This window comes from Uloborus diversus, chromosome 5, assembly GCF_026930045.1.
Source record: "Uloborus diversus isolate 005 chromosome 5, Udiv.v.3.1, whole genome shotgun sequence".
Classification (NCBI taxonomy): Eukaryota; Metazoa; Arthropoda; class Arachnida; order Araneae; family Uloboridae; genus Uloborus; species Uloborus diversus.
Window position 1 is genome coordinate 113,416,578 of NC_072735.1, and position 24,994 is coordinate 113,441,571.

Below are 24,994 nucleotides of genomic sequence, written 5' to 3' on the forward strand. Positions count from 1 at the left end.
GAAGATTTTGCGTGGTAACAGAAAAACAGGTTAGAGAAATAATATATGAGATTATGATGAAAAGTTTTCAAAAAATATTAAAACTTAATTTTTTAAAACTCAAAAACCGAAAAGTGCCCGAAATTTTATCTCACAAAAGTCTTCGTACACTTTATAAAATGTCTATATATTATTGAATAATCTAACTTTTGATTAAGTTATTAATTAGTAGAATATCATACAGTATTCATAACACCTTTTAAACGTCTGGGAATAGACTTCATTTTTTTCTTTCTTTTTTTAGCGTAATTTCTGAGTAAGTGTTCTACCACAGTTCGAGTATTACTATTTCTAGCTCTATTTTCGTTTTAAAGCCCTATTTTTGTAATCTAGCCTCCAAATATCTCTAAATACGTTACATTAAGTTACAATCTGGAGACTGAGGTGGTATTTTCTAAACTTTAGGACAATTTTCGAGGCACTAGACGCAAACGTTGAAAACTGTGTGCTTCTTATCGTTATCTTGATAAGAAACAAAGTTGTTTCCAATAACCAAATTTTTGGCTGAGAGTTCAAAATTGGTTTTTAAAATATTTAAAGGAACAGCATGATTCATTATTTCATCAAAAAATTACAAACTACCAAGTCCTGATGCTGATATGCACCCTCACACTAAAACACCTTCACCGTCCTGATTAACTGATCCAACTAAGTTCTTAAGATTAAGTTCCTAATGTTTTCTTCTACTTACAATTATACAACAATTTAACCAAAAATGTTGAATTACTTTTTATCTGTAAGTAAGACATTATTCTAAACTGTTTTTAGCTTATTTATCATTGATTTTGGGACGAAAACCGTAAGCTTTCTGTTTTTCGCACGACCAAGAAAATTTCTGCGGGAAGAGGTCCCATTTAATCCAGCTAATCAAAGAACTTGGCGAACAATTTTAGGTGAAAATTAAATGTAAAATATTTCATTTAACTCTGCAGAAACTTTTACAGTACTCAAATGTGTATTTTTCATAAATTTCTTAACTTTAAATCTACGATCATGTTTTGTCAACTTTTCCGGTTGACCTTTTCTTACCTTGTTTTCGGTCCGATTCCTTTCTTTAAAGCATTTTATCAAGCACTTTACCATACAAACAAATAAATTAACTAATTTGGAGACATTTTTAACCAATTTACCACTACTGTGGGGAAAAAATTCAAATTTGAATGGAGTTTGCGGTTTTTTACGAATACCAGCCATTTTGTAGTATAATAAGCAATATATTATGGAACAAATAAACAAAAAAATAAAGCCAAATGACTTATAAGGGTCAACCCCATTCAAAAAATACTAATAAAACGGCATATGATCATTTTAATCATGAATTTATTCGAAAATATTTGAGTGTACGATAACTTTTGTGGCGTATTATTTCTCTGTCTCTTCGTTTTCTGACCCATTTCAAAAAGAAGATCCGTCAATATTTTGAAAAAAACCAATGGGTTATATTTAGAATGACATAGGAATGATGTGAAAAAATATTGGACTTTATAGTCGAATTCAGTTTTGAGTTATTTTGGTTTTACTAAAAAATTTCAAAGTGTACGAACACTTTTGGGAGCCACTGTACATAGAGAGGACGACATACAAAGCGCTTTTGCCTTCGCACAAACACAGAAATATTTACAATACAAAAAGAATTAAATAATACCCCGAAACACCGGTGGGAGTCGAACCCACAACCTCCGACTTACGAAGCGCCCCCAACTGAGCCACAGAGGCCCCAGTGTATGGTTAGGATGTACATACAAAAAGAACAAAAAATACATAAGAATGGCATCTCATCTTTCATGTTCAGTTTATAAAATATAAATTTCGCACTAATGAAATATTTTTTTATGAACAATTTCTACCTAGATATTAAAAGCATTTTACCTTTTTCAATCGTTTTGATGCTAGAAAGATTAACTAAAATTTATTTTCTCATGAGTTTACTTTGTTATGTAAGCAACATGAAATGCTTGCAGTAATTACAATCCACCTTTGGTGACTTATTAAAATACAAGCCAAAATTAACAAACAATTCAATTTCGCTCCTAATGACTCGTCTTAACATCCACTTCAAATCACTATTCTCTTTTAATTAAAATCAATTTCCTACGTTTGTACTATTCATAAATGCCAATCTCCTAACACTCAGTTCTACGAACAAATAAAAGAAGACGCTTCTTCCAATGTACTGAATGAATTTTCTTAATGTGCGAATTGCGTGACTTAATACCAAAGGTAAGCTCTCTACCCCAAACAATGTAGTCATGGCGAAGATTGAAATTACGCTCAGGGGAGCATATGATTGAAGACAACAACAAAACAGTAAAAATAACATGTTCTAAAATCACAACGCCAATAAACTTGCTCGCTGGAAAAATCTATCATTTGTGTCACTGATTACTAAATTATTTTGGTAACAGAATTTGGTGTACGTATTGCTCTTTCTAAAAGTTAATTCCCTTTCATGTGAACATTTTGGGGAAAATATCGAATTAATGTTTCCTAGGAGTTAATGAAGTAAAAGCACTACCTGTATTCCTGTATAACCAAAGAAGTCACCTATTCCAGTGTATTTTTATGTTTCCTAAGATACAAATTGCTTATGCAATCAATCAGTATAACAAATGGTTCATTATATCCTGAAATCAGTTTTTGTGTTTGTAGAACTTGTTCAAAAATAACTGTAACAGAAACTTTTAATAACTTATAAGACTTTCAATGCCAATTTCTGATAAGACTTATACTGAAATTTTCTTCCGTTTCAGTTGTTGTACCGATAGTCATTTGTAAGCAGAAACATTATCATCCGATGCTTAAGTTTAATATTGTTATATCTGTACAGTAATTAAATTTGTTAAAAAGTGCAACCTCAATTGATGCAAATAAAAAATGTCAAATACATAGATTAGTTTCGAGGGCAATTGCCCCATTTGTCAGCTGTGAAGTGAAAAAATTGCAAGAACAACTGTATAAATACTTGAGAAACGGCTATAAAACCAATCAGGTTTCAGCATTAACTGGGCACCGCGACTGGCCGTAGAGATATTAGAAATGCAAATTCGAATCCATTAAGTAGAATCGAAGAAATGTGAGGAACCGCCAAAGACTTTCAACAAATATTATTGTGATTTTTTAGTATTTTCTAAGATCTCTACGGCCAATAGATGCTCAGCAAATCCTGAAACCTGATTGGTTTTATATCCGTCTCTCAAGTATTTAATCGGCACTCTTGAAATGCTTTCCATTTCTTATCTAGGCACTGATGACGGGGGCGATTGCAATTGAAACCTGTCTGCTTATTTTAAAGTTTTTTATTTGCATCTATTGACGACTATTTTAACATTGTCAGAGCAAAGTGCTTTATTTTAATAGTAGAAGTTTTTCACCAAATACACTCTGTAACAAAAAAAAATCGATGAACCAAGAAGCAATCATCCGATTGCTTTGAAATTTCGTATGCATGAGTGTTTCGACCAGATATGCAAATGATTGAAATTTGGTGTCCAATGAATGAATAGTTTGATCTCCAGCGCATCGACACTGCGCATCCAGCAGATGTATATAGCAGTTGTTAAAATTTTAGCAACTTTCAGCACTTTTAGCAGTTGTTAAAACTAAGCAGTTGTGCAAGCAGTTATTAAAGCAGTTGTTAAAACTTTTGGTTTGGTTGCGATTCAGGTTACCTTTCAACAACTTAAAAATGCCTCGTCACATGGTTCGTGCTCATTACGAGCAACTGTCAGAGTTTAAAAGAGGTCGTATCATTGTGTTGAAAGAGGCCGGTTGGTCAAATCGGAGAACCTATTCCTATTCAGAGTCACAACTGACTACAACTGTATTTATGTCGAGGACTGCATACCAAGTGCCTTGCCTCCATTATTTTATATACCTATAGATGGCAGCACCATCACCGGATCGAACAGTTAATGAGAATTTAGAACTAGTCCAGGAGCTAATAGCTACCTGGTGCTAGCACCCCCAGAGGTATCGTTTCACTTGGAGGACATTGAGACCACGAGCATATTTAACGTCGCCCAGTCCCCTTTAATGACGACGGTGGGTCTTCAACCATCGAGGTTCGAACTCAGGACCCTCCGGCCCCGAATCCGATACTCTATCGATCGGGCTACCACGGCCCCCAAATCGGAGAAAAGCTCGTCATTCGAGTCGAAGCGATGTGGCGATTCGAAGATGCTGGCAAGGATGGGTGGAAAATGGCAGAATTCAGCGTCAGGATGGTAGCGGTCGACCTAGAGTCACAAAAGATCGTGCTGACAGAGTGATTGTCCGATCAGCAGTCACAATACTTTCTTCATCTCTTTGAACCATCAGACATTCAATCCAAACACCAGTGTCCATCATGACCATTTACAGACAGTTGGGACAACGAAATCTACGCTCGTGTCGACCGTTACGTCACCTGCCACTGACGCCTGCACACTGCCGAACTAGATTACAGTGGTGCATGGCTCGATCAGGTTGGAATGGTGCAGACTGGGAACGTACAGTCTTTAGCGACGATTCCCGCTTCCAACTGTGTCATGATGGTCATCGAAGGCGTGTTTGGACACACCCAGGGCAGAGGGGGGATCCTAGTTTCACTTTTGCACTCCACACTGAACCTCAACAAGGCGTTATGGTCTGGGGTGCCATTTCATTTGATAACTGGACCCCTTTGCTCGTAATTAGAGGTATACTTACTGCACAGCGGTACGTCGACGACATCCTAAGAACTGTCTTGCTCCCGTTCCTTATGCAGACTCTCGGCTGGTTTTCAGCAGGACAATGCCAGATAACATACGGCACGTGTTGCTATGAACTGCCCGCAAGCTTGTCAAACTCTTCCATGGCCTGCCAGATCGCCAGATCTCTCTCCCATCGAGCATGTCTGGGATATGATGGGATGGCGATTGCATCTGGCGAGGAAAGTTGATAACCTCGTCCTACAATTGGAGCGAATTTGACCGGAAATACCGAAGGACACACTCCAGGAGTTTTATCGGTGTTTGCCACGCCGTATTTCAGCTTGTATCCAGGCTAAAGGTGTGTCAATACCTTATTGAACTTGTTACTGTAACTCTGACGTAAATTATTCAATTGTTCAGAGAATTTAATCATTTACTATTATGTGCATTGTTTTCTTATCCATCAATTTTCGTGTCAATTGGATCACTCCTTCTTGGTGCGTCGATTTTATTGTTATAGAGTGTAACTAGAATAAATTTTTGGAGGAAAAAGAATCCGAGAATGCTTCCATTTTAAAGCAATAGACACCCATTGTCTTTTTTTCCCCGTTTTTTAAATATTTTGGAAACCCTGCTTGATTTACCATTTTAGCTGAAACGCATTTCATAAGATAATTTTATTGCTTTGTCTGCACAGATCCGGCTCGCGTCACCTATTCTCCCACCACCCAGTACCTACCCGAGGGCCTGTCCGGCGTGGTGCGCTGTTACGTGCAGGCCAGCCCGCCCTTCCAGTTCATAACGTGGACGAAGGACCGGCGGCCTTTCGACCCCAACGCCACCCCCGGCGTGGTCACGCTCAACAACGGCTCCTTGCTCTTCCAGCGCATCACCCATGAGCACCAGGGCCGGTACCGGTGCACCCCCTACAACATCCATGGCACGGCTGGCACATCCAACGTCATGGAAGTGCTCGTCAGAGGTGAGTGAAATGGTTCAAGGCTCCCACGTCTGGGAAAACTTGTATTGTCAGGGAATTTATTCTGATCATAAAAGTAAGGGAAGGGGAAAAATCACTCATTTAGTCAAAACCTAGAAAAATTCGAAAATGGCACTGGAAAAATGTTCCAGAGTCATTATTATTATTTTTTTTTTAATTCTTACATTCTTAAAAAAAAATGATTTAGCGTGTGTTTCAAAAGAATCATAGTTTTGGAATCATACAGAAGCCACAAATTCAAAAATCAAATCTACAATCCATTTATTTATTTATTCTGAAAAATCAAGGAACTTGATTTCTGAAAACGAATGGGAACCCCGATGATTCTCGTAATCATTGAGTATGTTCACTTTGCCAAATAAACTGTTTTTTGGAGGTACTTACAAATGTGATAAGAAAATTCCAAGAAAAAACCTGATATGAACACCACACTACTTCATTTTACATCTATTAAACAATGCATGTTTTTTGAATAACTAAAAAAAACAAGGAAACACTTTAAATATTTTCTCCCCTAGTTTGCCGCGAACCGATGAAAAAAAAGCGTTTTACACATTAATTTTCCCAATATCGACAATTTTAACATGATTCAATGGATAACTCTAAATAGCGCCAAATTGAAACCAGATTCAAAAAATATTTTTCTTCACCAAATTTGTTGTCAACTTGGTGATATATCGGCTAGTCGGCTACAAAACTTGGCAATTCATTATCATTAACAGTTTTCCTGTTATAAAATTTTGAAAACAGTCAGTATAATTCAGGACATCCTGTAAATTAGTCTTTCAAACTATTTTCATGGTTGTTTGAATCTGCAACTGCTTGTGAAAAGTATGAAAGAAGTGCTCTTTAATTGTGTGCACTTGTGTGAAAATCATGGACAGAAAAGCAATAAACCAGTAATCAGTGTAGTGTTATCATGACGGTTGGTGTGATTTGGCACAGAATGTCAAATGCAGTCGAACCCACTTTAATGGAATAGCCATTTAGCCACAAAATATATTTTAATGAGCGGAATATTCCATTAACCGGAATCAAAATAACACATTACATTGGTTTAGTACATTTAAATTGTATTACATTAAGCGGGATAAAATTAAGCGATTGTAGCATCCTCTGCAAGAAAAACTACCAAAAAATGAAGTCGTTGGACTCCATAGGCATATCCGTCATTTAGAGGAAATGAGTGGTAAATTACTCCTCTATCTCCTCAACTTTGAAAAATTAATGTTTTTGCATATAAGTAGACGTGTGTTTTTTTTTTTTTTTTTTTGTATAAAATTGCTTTGCCAGTGGTTGGGGTTTGAACTCTGTACCATTGTGACTAAGGCCCCTATACATACGAGCCGACGCATCAGCTTAAGATTAGCCATTTTGGATTGGAGCGCGAGTTTGAGTAATTTTCTTTTCTGGAGAGTTATCGCGTATGGTGATTCGCAACTCCAATAAACAATAGGGGTCGCTGAAGCCACTGTCTAATGGTGAATGAAAAAGGTAAAACAAACGCACGCCGTAACTTGTAACATGCTTTGACGCTTAGTGAATGACATAATTTTTCATCGTGTTTGTGGGAAGTTTTGTTTTCTATTCTTCTGAAATTGTATAACACCACAAGCTGTCTGAAGCCTTGTAATTTACCCCAAAGAAAACATGTGGAATGGAACGTTTTACCTTTTTCTTTAGTTTTGTTAGTCACCGCAAGGTAGCGTATTCGAGCTCTGGAGTTGAAAATTGTTCACTGTGAGCAACTATTAGCGGCACGTGAATTGTTTATTAAATAAAATATTATTTTTGGCAAATTTGACGAATTACGAAACTTTGCTGTGTTAACCCTAGCAGTGCAACAGTGGAAAATCCGATCCAAATTGACTAAACTTAAGCTAATGCCTATCTATGCTTGCGACGAGCTCAACCGGTAGCTACCAGTTACCCGATCACGTGACAGCTAATGATCACGTGCTTCAATCAACCAATCAACAGTTTGAAACAGTAGCTGGTATGGTAGCCGGTAGATGATAAAACGCTGCGGTTAGTAACCGGTTACTCACCGGTTGAACGGTTAGGTTTGTCGTACGCAATCTATATAGTGGCTCTAATTGTGACAGTTGACCTAAGGCCCCTATATATACGAGCCGACGCATCAGCTTAAGATTAACCATTTTGGATCAGAGCGCGCGTTTGAGTGGTTGTCTTTTCTGGCGAGTTATCGCGTTTGGTGATTGTTCATTGTGAGCAATTATTAGCGACACGTGAATTATTTATTAAATAAAGTATTATTTTCGGCAAATTTTTCGAAATCCGAAACTTTACTGTGGTAACCCTAGCAGAGCAACAATGAAAAATCCGATCCAAAATGGCAAAACTTAAGCTGATGCGTCGGCCTATCTATATAGCGGCTCTATGTTGACCTGTCCTCCGCTGTGACGTAACACGAGTGAAATCTATTCTTCTTTTGATAAGAATGCGAAAAGTTTTTATTTTAAAATTTGGCAACACTTAGACTACATTCAATGTTGTTGTTCGTTCGATCGTCTGCTTCTGCTTTTAAACTTTTATCGTTCATGCGGCTAAATTTTCCTTTCGCTTTTATTTTATTTCAAAAGAATTAAAAATCTTGATTTAAATTTTACCTTTTCTAAAAATAAGAATGTTCAATAAATTTTTATGTTGTAAAAATTTGTTGGAAAGATGCCATCAAAACAGGTGAACTTACTTAAACAAAAAGATAGTGCGCTAATTCTAATTTACTTTCTCTTGAATAATTCTAATGAAATTAATTTCACTTGAATGAAATTTCATGCTTAAATTTATTATTTTTATGTGTAATATGATTCACTGTGGTATAATAATATTGATATTTCAGTTCATTCTGCTTCTACTTAAATACATTTTTACATTTGTTGGTGAAATCTGCCTTTTCTAAATCTACATGTTTCAAAACTCAAACTAAAATTTTTTAGCCGTATGACTTTTTATGTAAAATTTTCTGTCATTTTTTAAACGTATGCAATTTTTATGTACTTTTCTAATTTTTTAAACGTATGCAATTTTTATGTACGTTTCTAATTTTTTAATGGGATTTCTTTTAGATAATGAGGTTAGGCAATTTTTATGTATTTTTTGATGCATTTCTTCTTTATTTATTTATCTTTTTCATAATCGTGATTGCATAGTACAGTAAAACCTGTCTGCAACGATACTGTTGGGACCTAAAATAATATTGTTATGGATAGGTTATTGTTATACACAGGTTTCACTGTATCAGTAAATATGCTACCGATGTGATATATAACTACTGACATTTTATTTCAGAGCCTCCAACATATACAATGAAGCCAAAAGAAATATATCAAAAGCCAGTTGACAGTGAAATTAAATTACCTTGTGATGGAATTGGTCAACCTAAGCCTGCTATAACATGGCGAAGAGTGAGTCCTAACCCCAATTCAATAGTAGGAAACTAGACTTTTTGTGTGTCTTTATAAATTTCTTGTTAATATTTTTGCTCTTCTTTTTTTTTCCAGAACTGCATTTCTCATAATTTTATAACAAAAACAATTGCTTCTTCAAAGCTTTGATGTTTCATAAAATGAACAATTGCTTCAAAGCTTTGAACATGTTTTTTGTTTATTTTTTTCTTGAATGTTTTGATATTTTTACAGAACATGGTGAAGCAACACTATAGATTCACGATTAAAACCCAGGATTGACACAAAAAACATTTTTAAAAGTATAAAACACCATCAATTTTCATGATGAAACTCTTTCTTTTGAAAAATTTACTTTCAGTTAAACAGCCAGGGGTGGGGGTTTTTGGGTCACCTCCCCCCCCCCCAGATACACACAGAATAAGATCCTTGGTTTCAAAAACATATTGCCAATCCTAATACATTAGTTGAAAACATGTAAAGACAGTTATGACTAAAAACCCTACCCAGAAAGTAATTTCTGGCTCTGCTTACTGTTTACTTTTACAGAGCTTTTTAAATATAACATGCATCAGATATAAAAATGTGGGCATGTGTAGCAACTCTATTTGCTAAATGTATTTTTCTGTATTCAGATACATGAACTTAGTTTATTCAGAATGCCTCATAGATTATTCATTTTGATACCTTGAGACTTATATCCCCTCCCTTTCCTTTGGGGGGACACCTCCAGTTACAAGAAGAATGAAAGAAAAAAATAACTTTGACCTTTTCTTTTCATGATTTTTATTTTTTTGGTTTATTTTAATTTTTGTATATATATTTTTTATATATATATAGACATACACAGATGTTTTTATTGTTGTATTTTTTTTCAATAATTCATTGTTGAAGCAATATTAGTTTATTTCTCATTTTGTATTTGTACAAGAATGCATACTCTAGTGGCAGGTCTCATTTGTCTGGCCTTTTCATGCCCTCCTTTAACGTAATACCTTAAGATTTCCTCAGTTATTATTTTTAAGAATTTCTGAGTACAGTGACTACTACAATGAAACCTGTGTAAGTTGACCACTCGCGGTGCAGTACTTTGGTGGTCAACTTATAAAGGGCGGTAATGATTTTTTTTTATTTATTGTCATTTCTAGCACCATGTTTTCATTTTTTGAATAATTCACCCTTATTCTTTCTGTTCAACTCACTTTCATTCTTTAACATTATTGAAAGTGAAACAATAATTAAAATACTGCTTAAATAATTTTGTTATTTTTTCCTTGTTTTTAACTATATTAGACACTGTAGTTTTAGAAATTCCATATGTGCCGGCTAATTTTCTCTGGCTTTCTCCATTTTCAAGTTTAATATAATATTTCATACTTTCAATCAGGGGCGTAGCTAAGGGTGGGTTTGAGGACAACCCCCCCCCCCCCCCCGAAAGGTTTGTCTCAAAAAAAAAGTGAAAAAGAGAAGAGAAAGAAAAAAAGAAGAAAAAAAAATCAAAACTACTTTTTTCTGAGTAAAACAAAGGTCAAAAATTCACTTCACCCCCCCCCCCCCCATGCCATTGAAAATTTGCTCCATGAGTGAACCTCAAGTATAAAAATGCCTCCTTCTGCTGCGACAATTTTTTGATAATTGAGTGAAATTTGACCCTTCGCTTTAGAAATGAGATTTATTTGTTACATCCACGTATATGTAGCCTTTCTTTGTCATAGATTCCTCAAATTGTTAAATTTGTAATTTTATGAGCGGCGCAGTGGGAATATTGCATACAGTCGAATCTGCATAGTTCGAATTTCACAGGAAAGAAAAAGAAATCGAGATAAAAAGGTTTGGAGATACGGGGGCTTTAAGAAACTTTATAGAAGTTTGGAATATGATGGTGAAAATTTGAAATTGATACTAAAGACAATATGGACTCTTGATTGAAATTCCTCTGTATTAGTTTTGTTAGGTATTTATTCCTTTATTACATCATTAAGTGCTTTATTGCGAGTTTAAGGAATCATTTTGACAGTAAAAGAAACTTTAAGCATCTCTTTTTTAAGAAAAAATCTTTTATTGGTTTTTGGTCCCTGATATTTTTTTTTTTTTTTTTTGGATTCATTATTTATCCTCTTAAGGTTAGAAATTGCTGCAAATCTAACTTAGCCAATATTCTACGATTTTCCTTTTTTCATCACTTGAAAAAATCTTATACTTTCTTTTCACTCCTATCATTTCGTTTCTCTTAGGAATCACAATTTTAAGAAAGAGGGCAACCAAAGAACAGTACTAATCCAGATAACAGCAAAATGGCTTTTAACTTGAATGACGTTTAACCATGAACTTGAAAAGTTCATCTTGCATGTCAAACCTCTGAATTTCACCCCTTTACTCTTCTTCCACGAAAGTGCGCGAAACGACTGTCCTTTTCTTAATCTTCCTAGAAAGCCTATTCGTGGAACGCTTTTCTCAGTTTTTTCCACTACCTCCTTAGCTCTTGAAGACAATTCCTCTGTTTCTGAATTGAAGAAAATGTTTTTGTATGCTGCTTTAAAGATCACTGGGCTTCGAATCTGAAAATGATAGCATAACCGGAATTCGAGACGATAGAGGTTTTTGTTGGTGTGGTTTCGTGTGTGTCATAGGTCATAGTCAAAACTGCCTTTGCTAACCAGAGTATCCATTGGAATCACATTGATTTTTCAGCCAGTATTAACTGCGTATTCTTTTGGAAACGTACAGTCTGTTTAGAATACTACATTCTAAGTGAAAGTTGCTGCATAATAAAGCAAGCAAAACTGATAACAAGCTTTTTAAAACCCAAATAAAAAATGAAAATGACGAAAAGGATTGCTCTAAAAAGAGAAAGTTAACGTTGTCTGAAGAAAACGATTTACAGTCTGCAAAGCAGCATTAGTCCCATCAGACCCTTCTAAAGGTAATTTTATTTAAATTCAAAAGAAAAACTGCATAACATTACATGAATAAAATGTTTAAAAACGAAATGAATCTAGATTATTTCTGTTAGCTTGGTTCGCATTAAAAAATAAAAAAGACTTCTGTTTATAACATTCGAAAATTGCTGTTGCTCTCTCAAATATATAATTATGTAAATTCTAAAGCAGCTAATAAAATTAAAAATAAAAACTTGAAAGGAGAACAGATGGTACGCAGCTTTGAGCGAATCAGGTTCTACTGTCTATATTTCTTCCCTAATTTTTTTTAATTCAAATTTTATTAACTGCTTTAAAATTAGCACAAATGTAAATACATAAAAAGCAACATATAAATATAACGATATGAAAAGCAATTTCATTTTTTTCGGGTTATAATTCAAGAAGTCTTTTTTTATTTTACTTCATACTTTTAGTGCAAACCAAGTTAGTAAAAATAGTCTTTATAGTCTGACCATCGATGAGATTGAAAGCCAAACATCCATTTTACAGGCGGATATGGAAGTATCTATTAGTTTTCAGGGATGCCAGCTTTTGTAGATGTGTGTTAGCCTCTAAATTAAGCAGTCACACTGAAATGAACGGAACACGCTCATCAGATATTTGATTTCTCCGTGATTTGTATAGACTGGTTTTGACAAGACGTTGCTAGAAAATTTCACTTTAAATTAAATGGAGGGAAAAGAAAAAAAGGTGAATTTTCCATAAAATTAAAAAAAAAAAATCCTTGCTTTTGTTTTGTTTGACACAAGTATCGGACTTAGGGCACTCCGTTCCAAAGTATGTAAGATTCTCCTCCCTCTTATATTTTTAATGCTAAAAAAAGTTTACACACACACACACATACATATCAATAAGCGCAACTCTCCCAGTTCATAAAGGCAAAATTAAAATGTCCTATCTCTTAATCCCTTGCACCAGAAACATGTAACTTTACTCATTAGCAGGCCCAGATCTGTGTACCCCGCAGAGCGAGTGGCCTGCGTCCTTAAAGGGGCCAACAGCCCTAGAAATTAAAGGAAAAAAATAGAAAAAAACTAGCACTAAGACTTATTCACTTTACAAATAGACACTGCTGGCCACTAGGGAGGGGCCCTACATATTTTGTTGCTGGGGGGGGGGGCAAAATGTATTGATCCTGGCCTGCTCTTTTTAGCACAATTCCTGTATTGCCACAGCATATTGCAACTGAAAGAAAAGGCTTTGAACTTTTCTACTGACACCTATTTTCATTGAACAGAGTACAAAAAGCTATCTCAAATAGAACAACAAATAAAAAACGTTTGGAGAATAAAGAGCAGCATAAGCTTCATGCTGCTGTTTAGTTAGTAAAATGCTAGTCTCTCATCAAAGCATTAAAAACATTTTTGGAAAGCTATCAAAAAAAAAATGAAGAAATAATAATAATAAATAATGAAATAAAATAATTTGCTGAAGAAAGGTTTTAAAAATAAACCAAGTGGTCAACTTACAAAGGATTTTTTACAATACTTCAAACCAAATTTGGCTTACATTAGTGGTCAAGATAGAGAGGTGGTCAAGTTACAGAGGTTTTCCTTTATTATATGAGATAGGACTAATTCTGTTCCTGACAAAAGTGGTCAACATAGACAGGTGGTCAACTTACAAGGTAGGTCAACTTTACAGGTTTTACTGTAGTAGAAAAGTGGCAACTAACATAAAAATATCCATTGGCCACTGACTGAAAATTAAAACTTTCAAGTTGAGTCAGGATGCAAACTTCGAATAGATAAAAATGGTCAAGTGAAGATTAGCTCTAAGAACAAAATCAATATACGGAAAAAAGGGTAGTGTTTTCTAAGAAAAAGCATAACTAGTAAAATGTAGAATTATCAAGTGGATGTTCTCGAGTTTAAGTTAAAACATAGTTTAAACCAAAAATGTAAAGAAAAAATTATTTGATTAATATCACTGATTTAAATCAATTGATTTTACTTGCTGTCACCCTATTACAAACATTTTGAAAAATTGAAAGGTTTTTTTAAGAGTTCCATTTAATTAAATAAAAATTTTCGTCTGAACAATTTCTTTTTCCTAAATTTGCACAAAATTATGTTAATATTGGTATATTAAGAAAAGTTGAGATGGTATTTTTATTTAAAGTTTAAAATACTCAAAAAATGCATTTTAAACACAATAGTATTAGAAAAAAAATTATTTCTCAATCCATGAAACATTTTTACGCATCTATTTGCACTGTATTCTTGGATTTCTAAACTGTAGCTTTTAATTGAGATACATTTAAATGTAACAAACCAGCATGTATCTTAATGTAAACTATCAACTTTCTAATAAGTTTTCTCGTATCATGTCCCCACTAGATGGCGCTGACCCTTTCGGGCCTTGACAATTTATGACTTTCCTGCGTTAAACCAATGCAACTATGATCTGCTCTGAGCATCCTCCATTCAATGACAAGTTTCAAAGGTTTATTTTTGATTGGACGTCTCCAATTTTTATCACAAGTAGTGCTGAACGAAACCCTTGCATTCACCAACCAATGGCAATGTAATGTAAAACAGGGATCCCCTGTAGCTCCCTCTTTGTTGTCATGAGTTTCAGAGATTGTCACAGTTTCTTAGCATAAGCGAAATTTAGTGGGGCTATTCTCGTATTTAAGGAATAATTTGTACGTGTTGCAGGTGGGATCATCTGCCTTCTACTTCTGGGTATATTATTGCAATTTATATGTCGATGTAAATTGTATGTATAAAAAAACTGATTGACCTAAAATGCTCTCTTTGCATTAGAAAAAACACTCGCCAGTGGCAAGTGAGTCATGCTCTTCCACACAGCCTTGTCCCATCCCTCCATCCCTACTATATTATATGCATACATACTCGAAATAAATTCCTAAATAAAATAACTTTGAGTTAATCATTTTATGATATGCAATCTTCTTTTTTTTAAACAATTTTAATAAAACATAAGGAAACATGCACTGCCAAAATATTTTCCAGTTTAGATTGACCAAATGTGTTCTGCTGCTTGAGCATAACCAAAACTTAGTCTTGTTTAAAAAGAAATAATTTCATGCATCCATTAAGACCAACGTTTAATTATCCTCCCTGACAATTCATAATGCATTCAGAACAATATTGTTTCTAATAAGTATAAACTCTATTCAGGGTCGCCAACAGCCACTGCGATCCTCTTGTCAGTTTGGTCACGGGTGCCAGGGCCTGATTTAAGTGTAAGCCCAAGAAGCAAAAGCTTTGGGGGTACCAAAATTTACCAAAACAAATTTTGTAGGGAATGTTTTCATTTGTTTTGCGCTATCAAATTTTTCAAAATATTTTGAATTCTAGTGTAAATTTAAAAATTAAATCGTTATTGCTGGCTCTGTTTTAACAAGGTTTATGAGTTCAGTGGAAACGTAACTTGGAAAAAACTATCTGGAGTGACATCTGGCGTAGAATGAGATCACTCAGATGTAACTCCATGTTCGTACAGAATTTACTATTACTGCTTAAGGCATTTATTTATTTTTCTTTCTGTTGATTTACAATATTTCAAGATGTTGGAATCTTTTATAATTGTTTGTTCATGTAACTTTCAAATAACAAATGCATAAAGCTGTTGATCTTTACTGGGTGCTGGTAAATTGACTAGCACCTGATTAACTGGCCCCAGAGCCTGCTGTGAGTTGTCACTTTTGTATCTGCAATATCTTTACAACTTTTTCTTACTATCTAGTATTTTATTTAGTTTACATCAGCAATACTTAACATGCAACTCAAAAAATGCATGCAGCTATCTGAGCATTCCTGAATGTGCAGATGCATCCCTAAAAAAAGCACTTTTTCTCCTTTTGCAAGCAATTGATGCAGGCCTGGATCTATACTTGCTCCCCCCCCCTCAGCAACAAAATCTGTTGCACCCCTCCCCAAAGGCCAGCAGTGTATATTTGCAATGTTGATAAGTCTTGGTGGTTTTTTTTTTTTTTTTTTTTCTATTACTTGGGCTCAAAAACATTTTTTTTTCTTCAGTGTGTTCCATGAAACAATACTTAAAAGAAAAAACTAGATACCTAAAAAACTGACACACTAATGCCATATATTTCAAAGAAAAAGTACAAAAATATTGACATCCTATTTATATGTCAACAAGTAAAACTAGTTGGTATTGAACTTTGTGTTCTAAAATTAAATAAAAAAGATGAAATTAGATCTTAGAAAAAGAGATCTTAAGAAAAATCTTGCCTTTTTCTTCTTTCAATCAATTGTTTGTTTTATGTTTTGTTTCTATGGAGAAGGCTTGTTTGGCAAAATTTTATGTTTAATGGGGTGGTTTCCAAAATTTTAAAAGTATTTTTTTCTGAAAGAGCATGCTTAAAAACATAGGATCTGACCATTTTTTAACTAATTTATTTTTGTTTAATATTTTTTAAAAATTACTTAAATTGTTGCGCTTTCATTGTTTACACTTCTGTCGTGTGACATCACAAATGATGAAATGCCATTCAATGTTGCCATTCACAGAACACAATATTTAATTCGCATCTTTACTCACGTGTATTGCCAACAATATGGTTGATCGCAAGCGTAGAGCGCAATTTTGATTCGCTGCTTGATTGTCATAACGTGGAAACGTAGTAGAAAGATGCGCCAAATTGCATCATTTGTGACGTCATAAAGACCACACCTTGTTTGAAAAATCGGACATTTTAAAAAGTTAATTAAAAAAACTGTTGGGAATTTGGCTGACGCTGCCATTCTAGTTGTAAGGGCAAAAAATCAGAAAATTATTTACATTACAAATTTTTAAATCTAGTAGATTGTTGTTATCCTTAAATTATTAAAAGTCATGATTTATTCTTCAATTGATAAATTTTTGTATGATGATAAACTCAACATTGTTTTGGATCAAATTGACCTTGTCTGCAGTTCCAGTATTAATCAACTCACATTTTTCATTATATAGATTAGTACACAGAGGCAGATCTAGAAGGGGACCAATGCCCCTTCTCAAAACCTTGTGAATGTAGGATTTTTTTTTTTAAGAAACAAAAAGAAAGGAAATATTCTGAGAAGATAACAAAATTTAACACATGTGTTTTACTTTACAAAAAGTTTAGGTCTTAATTGGGAGATAAATTATATCCATATCCTGGAAAAAGAGCTATTATTTCTATAATTTTGCTCCATCGTTTACATATTTTCATGATTTCAACTTTAGACACTTGGGAGATCTCTTAATACTGTGTAGTACACCTATTACACACAAGACCAAAGAGTGCCCAAATTTGCCTTTCTATGCCTTTAATTTCGAATTTTTTCTGGGGTGGAAGCCCCTTTTCCCATGCTCCTCCAGAAACGCAAAAGAAAGTAACCAAAATTGCATTTTTGTACTTTAATTTAGAAGATTTTTCAACTGAGATTAACTTACTCAACCTTTATCCCTTATCTTGCCTAAAAGCAGCTTAAATAGCTTATAGTTGGATTTTTACATCCTCAATTGCAAAATATTTGCAGAAAGGGGAGATTCCAAGCTCCCTCACTCCTTTTTAATGTAAACAAACATTGCCTAAAGGTGCATTTTTAGGTTTGTCAGCAGAAGAGCTACAAGAGCACCCACCCACTCTCCTAAGTTTTCAACATTTTACAGCAGAATATTTCAGTTTCTTAGCTTCATTTTCAAAAAGTGTTTGGGGTCAGCAGTCGAAGCCTAGCTGCATTGTCAAAAATAGTCTTAAAATGCTTTTTAGGACATTTTCAAAAATTACTTGGAAATTTCAATTTTGAAACATTTTTGAGGGAGATTCCTAAACCCATCCCCCTGACCAAACGTCACTAAAGATAGCATAAAATTGAGTTTTTAAAACTTAATTTTTATAAAACGTCAGTGGAGTTAGTTCAAAAATTTCGGATTGGCCCTCCCAAAATGATCGGTTAAATCCGCCATTGTTAGTACATGGCATGAACTTGAGATAGTACAGGAATTTAGTTGGGGGGGGGGGGGTTCCCTTACTTTCCTGCAAGGGAAAAGGAGCGATCAGGGAAATGGAAAAAATAAATACATGGTGCACAAAATACTTTTGTTTAATGATATTCTGTTAGTTCATGCTTTTGAAGCTAAATTTTTACATCAATAGATTGATTTTTGTTCTGCATCTTGGGAAAATAAATGTACATTTAAAATATAAGTATATAGGGTCTGGTGGGGGAAAGTGGTCAATGGGGTAAAGTGGTCATACGTCAAATAAATGGCTATAGTTTGGAAATAAATGTTTGAATGAATGTGAAAATTTTATTTTAGAGTAAGGCAGTTAGAAACTACATTTTGAATACAAAATTTTACAACTGGCAAAATTTTATTCAGTGAAAAAAAATATTTTGTGTGAACATGAAAAATTTTAAAATCTAAACACCTATTTTAACATCCTTGAGTAATTTTGTTTGTTAGAATTAGGAACAGATTGACTGTACAGGAAGCTTCCTACATGTCTCAAGAACTCTTACTCATTAGCAGTTAGCTGAATCTATTTTAGATAATTTTTTAGAACAATTTAAGTAAGATGGGGTAAAGTGGTCATAATATTAGGCTTAACGAATATTGTTCTTCTAATGTTACTTAATCTTTAGATATAAGGCAGATACAAATTAAATATTAATTTTACTTAATATGTATTGTTTTTACAGTAAACGGGGTTAAATATACGAGTATATGTGTGTATATACGCATATATACTCGTGTAGACATGTAGATAGACGTATTCAAATAAATGCGCCAATAAATACGTATATGAGTATCTGTACAAGATACTCATATTGTATCAAGTATTTTTTATCCATACAGCCATACATTCTACTATACACGTATATGCTCGCTTATACTCGTAAACTCGTATACATAATAACACTTGTATGCTCAGGTAGACACGTCTATACGCGTACGTTCTCGAGTAGACACTTACATACAAGCATATGATATAAAAGTATACAGAGTTTGCATTCTTGAGCAAATTATTAAAAGGTGTTGGAGGAGAGGATAAGAAGCAAGAATCAATAAGTAACATATGGTCACAAACACAATGCTGACGCGCTGCATGCATGCAAAGTGAGAAATTGATGGATGCAAAAGAAGTCAAAAATTTATATATATATATATATATATGTTACACAAATACAATTTTACACAACATTTTAGGACTTAAGAAAGTTTTAAAGCGATTGATGAAATTTGCGGCCTTCAGCTGTAATACATGCGTCGCATTCACAGATCCCTCTCTGTTGCAATAACGAGATTTTTGAAAAACTTTCATCAGCCGCTGCGCCTTTGTTGCGATGCGTGTATTAGAGCTACTACAGACCGAAACTTTCAACAACTGCTCTAAATATTTCTTAAAAACTAAAATGTTAGGTAAAATCACCTTTGTGCAACAAATTTGTGCCCTGCTTTGCATCCATCAGTTTCTGGTTTTGTGTGCATGTAGCACGTCAGTGATTATAACTTCCTTATGATTCTTTGCTTCTTATCTTCCCCTCTCACACTCCTTTGATTTTTGTCCAAGAGCTTAGATTCACTCTGTAAGCCGACATGTACATAAGCGTATATTCTCGTGTATACATACATAAACTGGTGTATACACGTAAATGTACGAATATACGTCTATACAGCTATATAATCATGTTTACACGTATACATGCGTATATACTCGTGCTTCCATATTATATATACGTGAGTAGACACGTACCTAAAGATGCATTGGATGTATCAACCAATTAACTCGTGTATACCCGTATATGTATGTATGTACACTTACATTTGCGTATATACGTCTACTATACACATATATACTCAAGTATGCACGTATTTTCTCGAGATACAAGTGCATACGCGCATATGATGTTTGTTTATACGCATATATACTCGTATATACACGTGACACGTACATATACGTGGCCCGTATGTACCTGTGACACCTAAGTACTCATGTAGACACGTATACATGCTTATATACTCGTATATACACGTATATACTTGAGTAGGCACGTGCATGCATGTATCTGATTTATACGTGTATCTACTCATATAGGAACATGTTTACTCGTGTATAACACGACACGTATATATTCGTGTATACACGCATGAACTCGTGAATATACTTGTAACTATAAAAACAACTGAAATATACAAGTATTAGGGTTCTTTATAATGGTTTTGCATCTATTTTTAACTATGACCACTTTACCCCATGCTATGACCACTTTCCCCCACCCCATGGGGTAAAGTGGTCATAAAAACATAGGGAAAAGAAAGTTCTATAAAACTAATTAAATCAATATTTTTCTTCCAAAATTTAATGTACCATGTTCTTTAATAATGCAATGTGAAATAACAACAAAAAAAGTTGAAGTTTTTAAAGAATTTGTTGCATTTATTATCCACCTAAGTTGAAAACCTACGATTTTATGACCACTTTACCCCACCAGACCCTATTTAATAAGTTTAATTGAGAGAAAATTCTTGAAACTATTCATTATTTTTAGCTAATACCAAAAATACCGGTATTTTCCTCAGCAAATACCGGCATTACGAAATTGCTCGAAATACCGGTATTCAGTATACCGGTATTGCAACCCCTACTCATATGTTTTATTAAATTTTGGTTTGCATTATGATTTTTGAATTATTCTCAAATAGAATTAATTAATGTTGAATCTTTCTCCATAATGGTATGAAAAACTCTTTGATATTTTTTAGGCTGATGGAACAAAGCTACCCAGAGAGAGAGCTTTGATAAGAGGTGGAAATTTAACAATAAGGGGACTCAAGAAAGAAGACCATGGACGTTATGAATGTGTTCTGGAAAATGAAATTGCTACTCTAGTTACAAGTACACTTCTACTTGTAGAAAGTAAGTCAATTTAAAAAAGAAATTTCTCATTTTTAATTTTTATAACACAGAATATGGAATGACTAACCCGACATAATAATTCCTTGTTCTTAAAAGGGCATCAAAACTGAGTTGAATTTGTTCAGTTTTGTGAAAAATGTAATAATTATACTGAACTTTTATGAAAAATTGAATGGTAGATGCTATATGGAAATAATTTCAAGAATAATGCAAAAAACTTCAAAAATATAACTTCATTGATCCAGACTTTATTAAACTGGACATCGCTTAATCTGGACAAATTTAATGCGAGTTAGAGCAATACTGTATTTTTGTAATGTAATTTTGTAGTTTTCTCTTAACCTTTTTAATATTTCATTCTCTTGAGTTCAAAATACAATTTTTACTGTGTGAAGTAATTGGTGTATCTTGGCTCAATTAATAGATTATTATGTTTAATCCTCATTTACATAAACTCAGAAGATATGTATCCTCTATTTGTTCAAATTAATGAGGTTCTGTTGTATGTATGTTGTTATTCAAACTATGCATTGGTTTCATCACAGCACTATTTACTTTGATTTCTGCTATATCTTGTACTCCTACTGCACCTACATAGTTAAAGAGTGTCTTATACTTATTGTTTACCCCTCATTTCATTTACTGTGCAATTGAATTCCCCCATTGGTGTTAACAAATCATGTAGCTATAAAAAAAAATGCATTAAAAATTACCCTTATAGGACTTCCGAAGTGGGTACTTTCAAAGTTGGTATAGGTTTCAGAATGGCTACATCATGGATGAAACTAAAAATTGTTTGATGTTATTTGGGACGTTTCTTTTTGTTTTGTTTATGCCGAAATTTAAATACAAATATTTAAAGTAAAATTACCTTTCTTTTCTCAAAATTGTACACTTTTTTAAGGGTTTGGATAATGTTCCGAATCCAGTTAAGAACTATTTTTCATGAACTTCAAAATGGCTACATCTGACAGAATAAGTATCAGAATCCAAAAGTCCTAGTGCACAAAAGAAAAAACAATTACATACCTACAGCCATTTAACATAGGAGACAGAAAACAGACAGTCAATGTATTAACAGTCAGAACAAAAATCAACAGACAAAAACTGACTTCATCAATTTAAGGAAACTGATTAGAGTTCCAATAGGCTCCAGTATTGTAAGGCAAGGCAAAATTTTTAAGTATTTGGTACGGATTTTAGAAAAGGAAATTGGTGCAAAGGCTAGCAGATAACATTGATGGAATCTTAAAAGGTTTTTTGCTTACACTAATTCTGAAAAAACTTGAAATAGTCAAATAGTGCCATTGGTTGATGAGCATGGAAATTTAATCTTAAACGATAGGGATATTGCAAATGTTCTTAATAACTTTTTCTTTCCAGTGTGTTTAACGATAACTGTATCTCAAAAGTTGACACTAGCAAGACACAAGCTATTATGCAGCTTGAGGATATTGCGTTTTTCTGTGAGGAGGTTCTATTTCATTTTAAAAAAAAAAATAAAGCAACTAAAGCTCCGGGACCAGATAATATTTATCATAAAATTTTAGTTGAATGTGCTGAGGAATTAGTGAATGTTATTTCAAATATTTTCAATGCTTCTCATAACTCAGGGACAGTGCCAGAGGACTGGAAGCTGGCTAACATAACGCCGCTCTTCAAGAAAGGGTCTAAAGGTAATGCTGGGAATTAAAGACCTGTAAGTTTGACTTCAGTGGTTTGTAAGATTTTCAAAACTTTGATCAAAATTGAGATTGTGAATTTCTTAGAGACTAATAGTCTGTTGACTAGTTTGAAGTATCGGTTCAGGAAAGGTAAATCGTGTGTTACTAATTTATTACATTTTTACAACAAGGGTAACTTGGCTTTAGATAAAATGTTTAGACGTTGTTTACGTCGATTTTCAAAAAGCTTTTGATAAGGTACCGCATGTTGCTCTTCTCAACAAACTAGCTGATATAGGAATAAAAGGGAAAACTTTAATTTGGATTAGAAATTGGTTGACTGGAAGGAAACCATTCTAAATCAAATCATCTAATCATTCTAAGTGGAGTGATGTTTTAAGCAGGGTTCCTCAGGGTTCAGTTTTAGGGCCTGTCTTGTTTATTATTTTTATGAATGACATTAATGAAAATATTGCTGGAAGCACAAATTGTTTTGCTGTCGATGCAAAAGTTATGGGGATTGTAGAAAATGAAGAACAAGTAAAACAGCTTCAAGAGGGTTCAGTTCATATTACTAAGTGGGGTATGGCAGTTAATGTAGAGAAATGTCAAGTACTACACTAAGGTCATGGAAATAAATGTACGGGTTATCGTTTACAAGGTTCAGTCATTTGTCAGGCAGAAAATGTTATTGATCTGGTTATCTTAATAAATCAGGTCTTCAAGTTTAGTCAACAGTGCAGCATTGCAAGTAAGAAAGCCAATTGAATGCTTGGTTTTATCAATAGATCTATTTCAAACAAATCTAAGAAGGTTCTTCTGCTTTTATATAGGAGTTTAGTAAGACCTCATTTTTGGAGTATGCTGTTCAGTTTTGGTCGCTTATCTGAAAAAAGATATTTCTGTATTGGAAATTGTTCAAAGAAGGGTAACTAGACTAGTAAGGAGACTTTCATATTTAGATTATGATACCACACTTAATAGGCTTAATATGTATAGCCTGGAGCAAAGAAGAGTCAGAAGGGACGTGATTCAGTTGTTTAAATTTATCATAATGAAAGATGTTAATGGATTGAATTTTTGCACTGAAAGCAGGAGGAGAGGTCATTGTTTTAAGCTATTCAAATCTCAGGCTAACTTGGAAATTAGGAAAAACTACTACTTTAGTAGGGTTGTGGACACTTGGAACAGCTTATCGGAATAGGTGGTAATGAGCAAGGGGGTGGATAGCTTTAAGAGGGCCATTGATCTTCATTGGGAACTAATAAATTGACTAGGACCAGCCTAGCTGATCCCAGAGCCTGTTGCTGGTTGTCACATTTGTATTTGTATATATATTTTTTGTTTCTGCGATATTGGGTATTTCATCTGCTGATATATAATGTTTTTTAGTACCTAATCTGAAACAATATGAAAAAAAACGTAACGTAGTTTTCAAAATAAAATTGTTTTCTGATATTACAGGGACAACACCTCATGCTCCTACCAATGTTACTGTAAATACTAGCACTGTAGCAGCTACTTTGACATGGTTGCCTGCATATGATGGTGGACATGAGCAAACTTATGTTATTTGGTACTGTATTGTTGTCATTATTAAATTATTGTCATTGCAAATTTTTAAACAGTATGTTTTATAATCTTGTATGTGTGGCACAATTCTTACTACATAGGTTTTTTTTTTTAATTCTTTATGTATTATAGTGTTCTGGTTTAGTGTTTTTTTTGTATGATATTTCATGTGAGTAAAAAATATGACAAGAGCACGGATGCCCACACGCAAAATTGTAAGGGGGACTCAGATATTTTCCCCATGGTTTAACAGGATATTTCTCCATGGAAACCTGTTTCAGGACAGATTAGAGTCATTAAAATTTGACCTTTTTAATAACTTATTCATTAATGGCTGTAGAAGAAATGTTTTTACATTTTTGCAAAGAAAATGTACTAAAAGCAAGGAAGTTCTAATTTCTAAAGGGGGGCTCCAGCCCCCCCCCTTGCCCCCTATATGGGCGTCCTTGAACAAGAGTGAAATTTATATTCAAAACTATAACTTAGAAACAGAAACTAATCAACTATGGAACCTAGAAATTTCAAAACAGAAAAGGAAACTTGAAAAAATAAATGAATAAGTATCAAATCCTGACTACTGTTCTTAATAGCTGACTTTTTTTTTTCTTTTGATCACCTACATATATTAAAACACACATGAACTTGGTTTGAAATTATTCTGAAATAAAAAATTATTATGGTGTACCTTTTTTAATTTATTTATTTCATAATGCTTTTAATGTATCAACTAAAACTTTAAAATAAAACTTTAAAATTTTAATATTGAATTTATTTTAAAAATTATAAATTTAAAGCTGCCAG

General features: G+C 33.8%; 1 protein-coding gene across 1 annotated transcript in view; it reads left to right on the forward strand.

Moving 5' to 3' along the window:
* LOC129223089 (protein turtle-like) overlaps positions 1 to 24,994 on the forward strand; it is a 64,801-nt gene that overhangs the window by 21,094 nt on the left and 18,713 nt on the right. The window contains exons 6-9 of the mRNA XM_054857655.1: positions 5,407 to 5,691; positions 9,022 to 9,137; positions 20,804 to 20,957; positions 24,086 to 24,197. Of these exons, the coding sequence (XP_054713630.1) occupies positions 5,407 to 5,691; positions 9,022 to 9,137; positions 20,804 to 20,957; positions 24,086 to 24,197 (667 nt within the window). The remainder of the gene's footprint in view (positions 1 to 5,406; positions 5,692 to 9,021; positions 9,138 to 20,803; positions 20,958 to 24,085; positions 24,198 to 24,994) is intronic.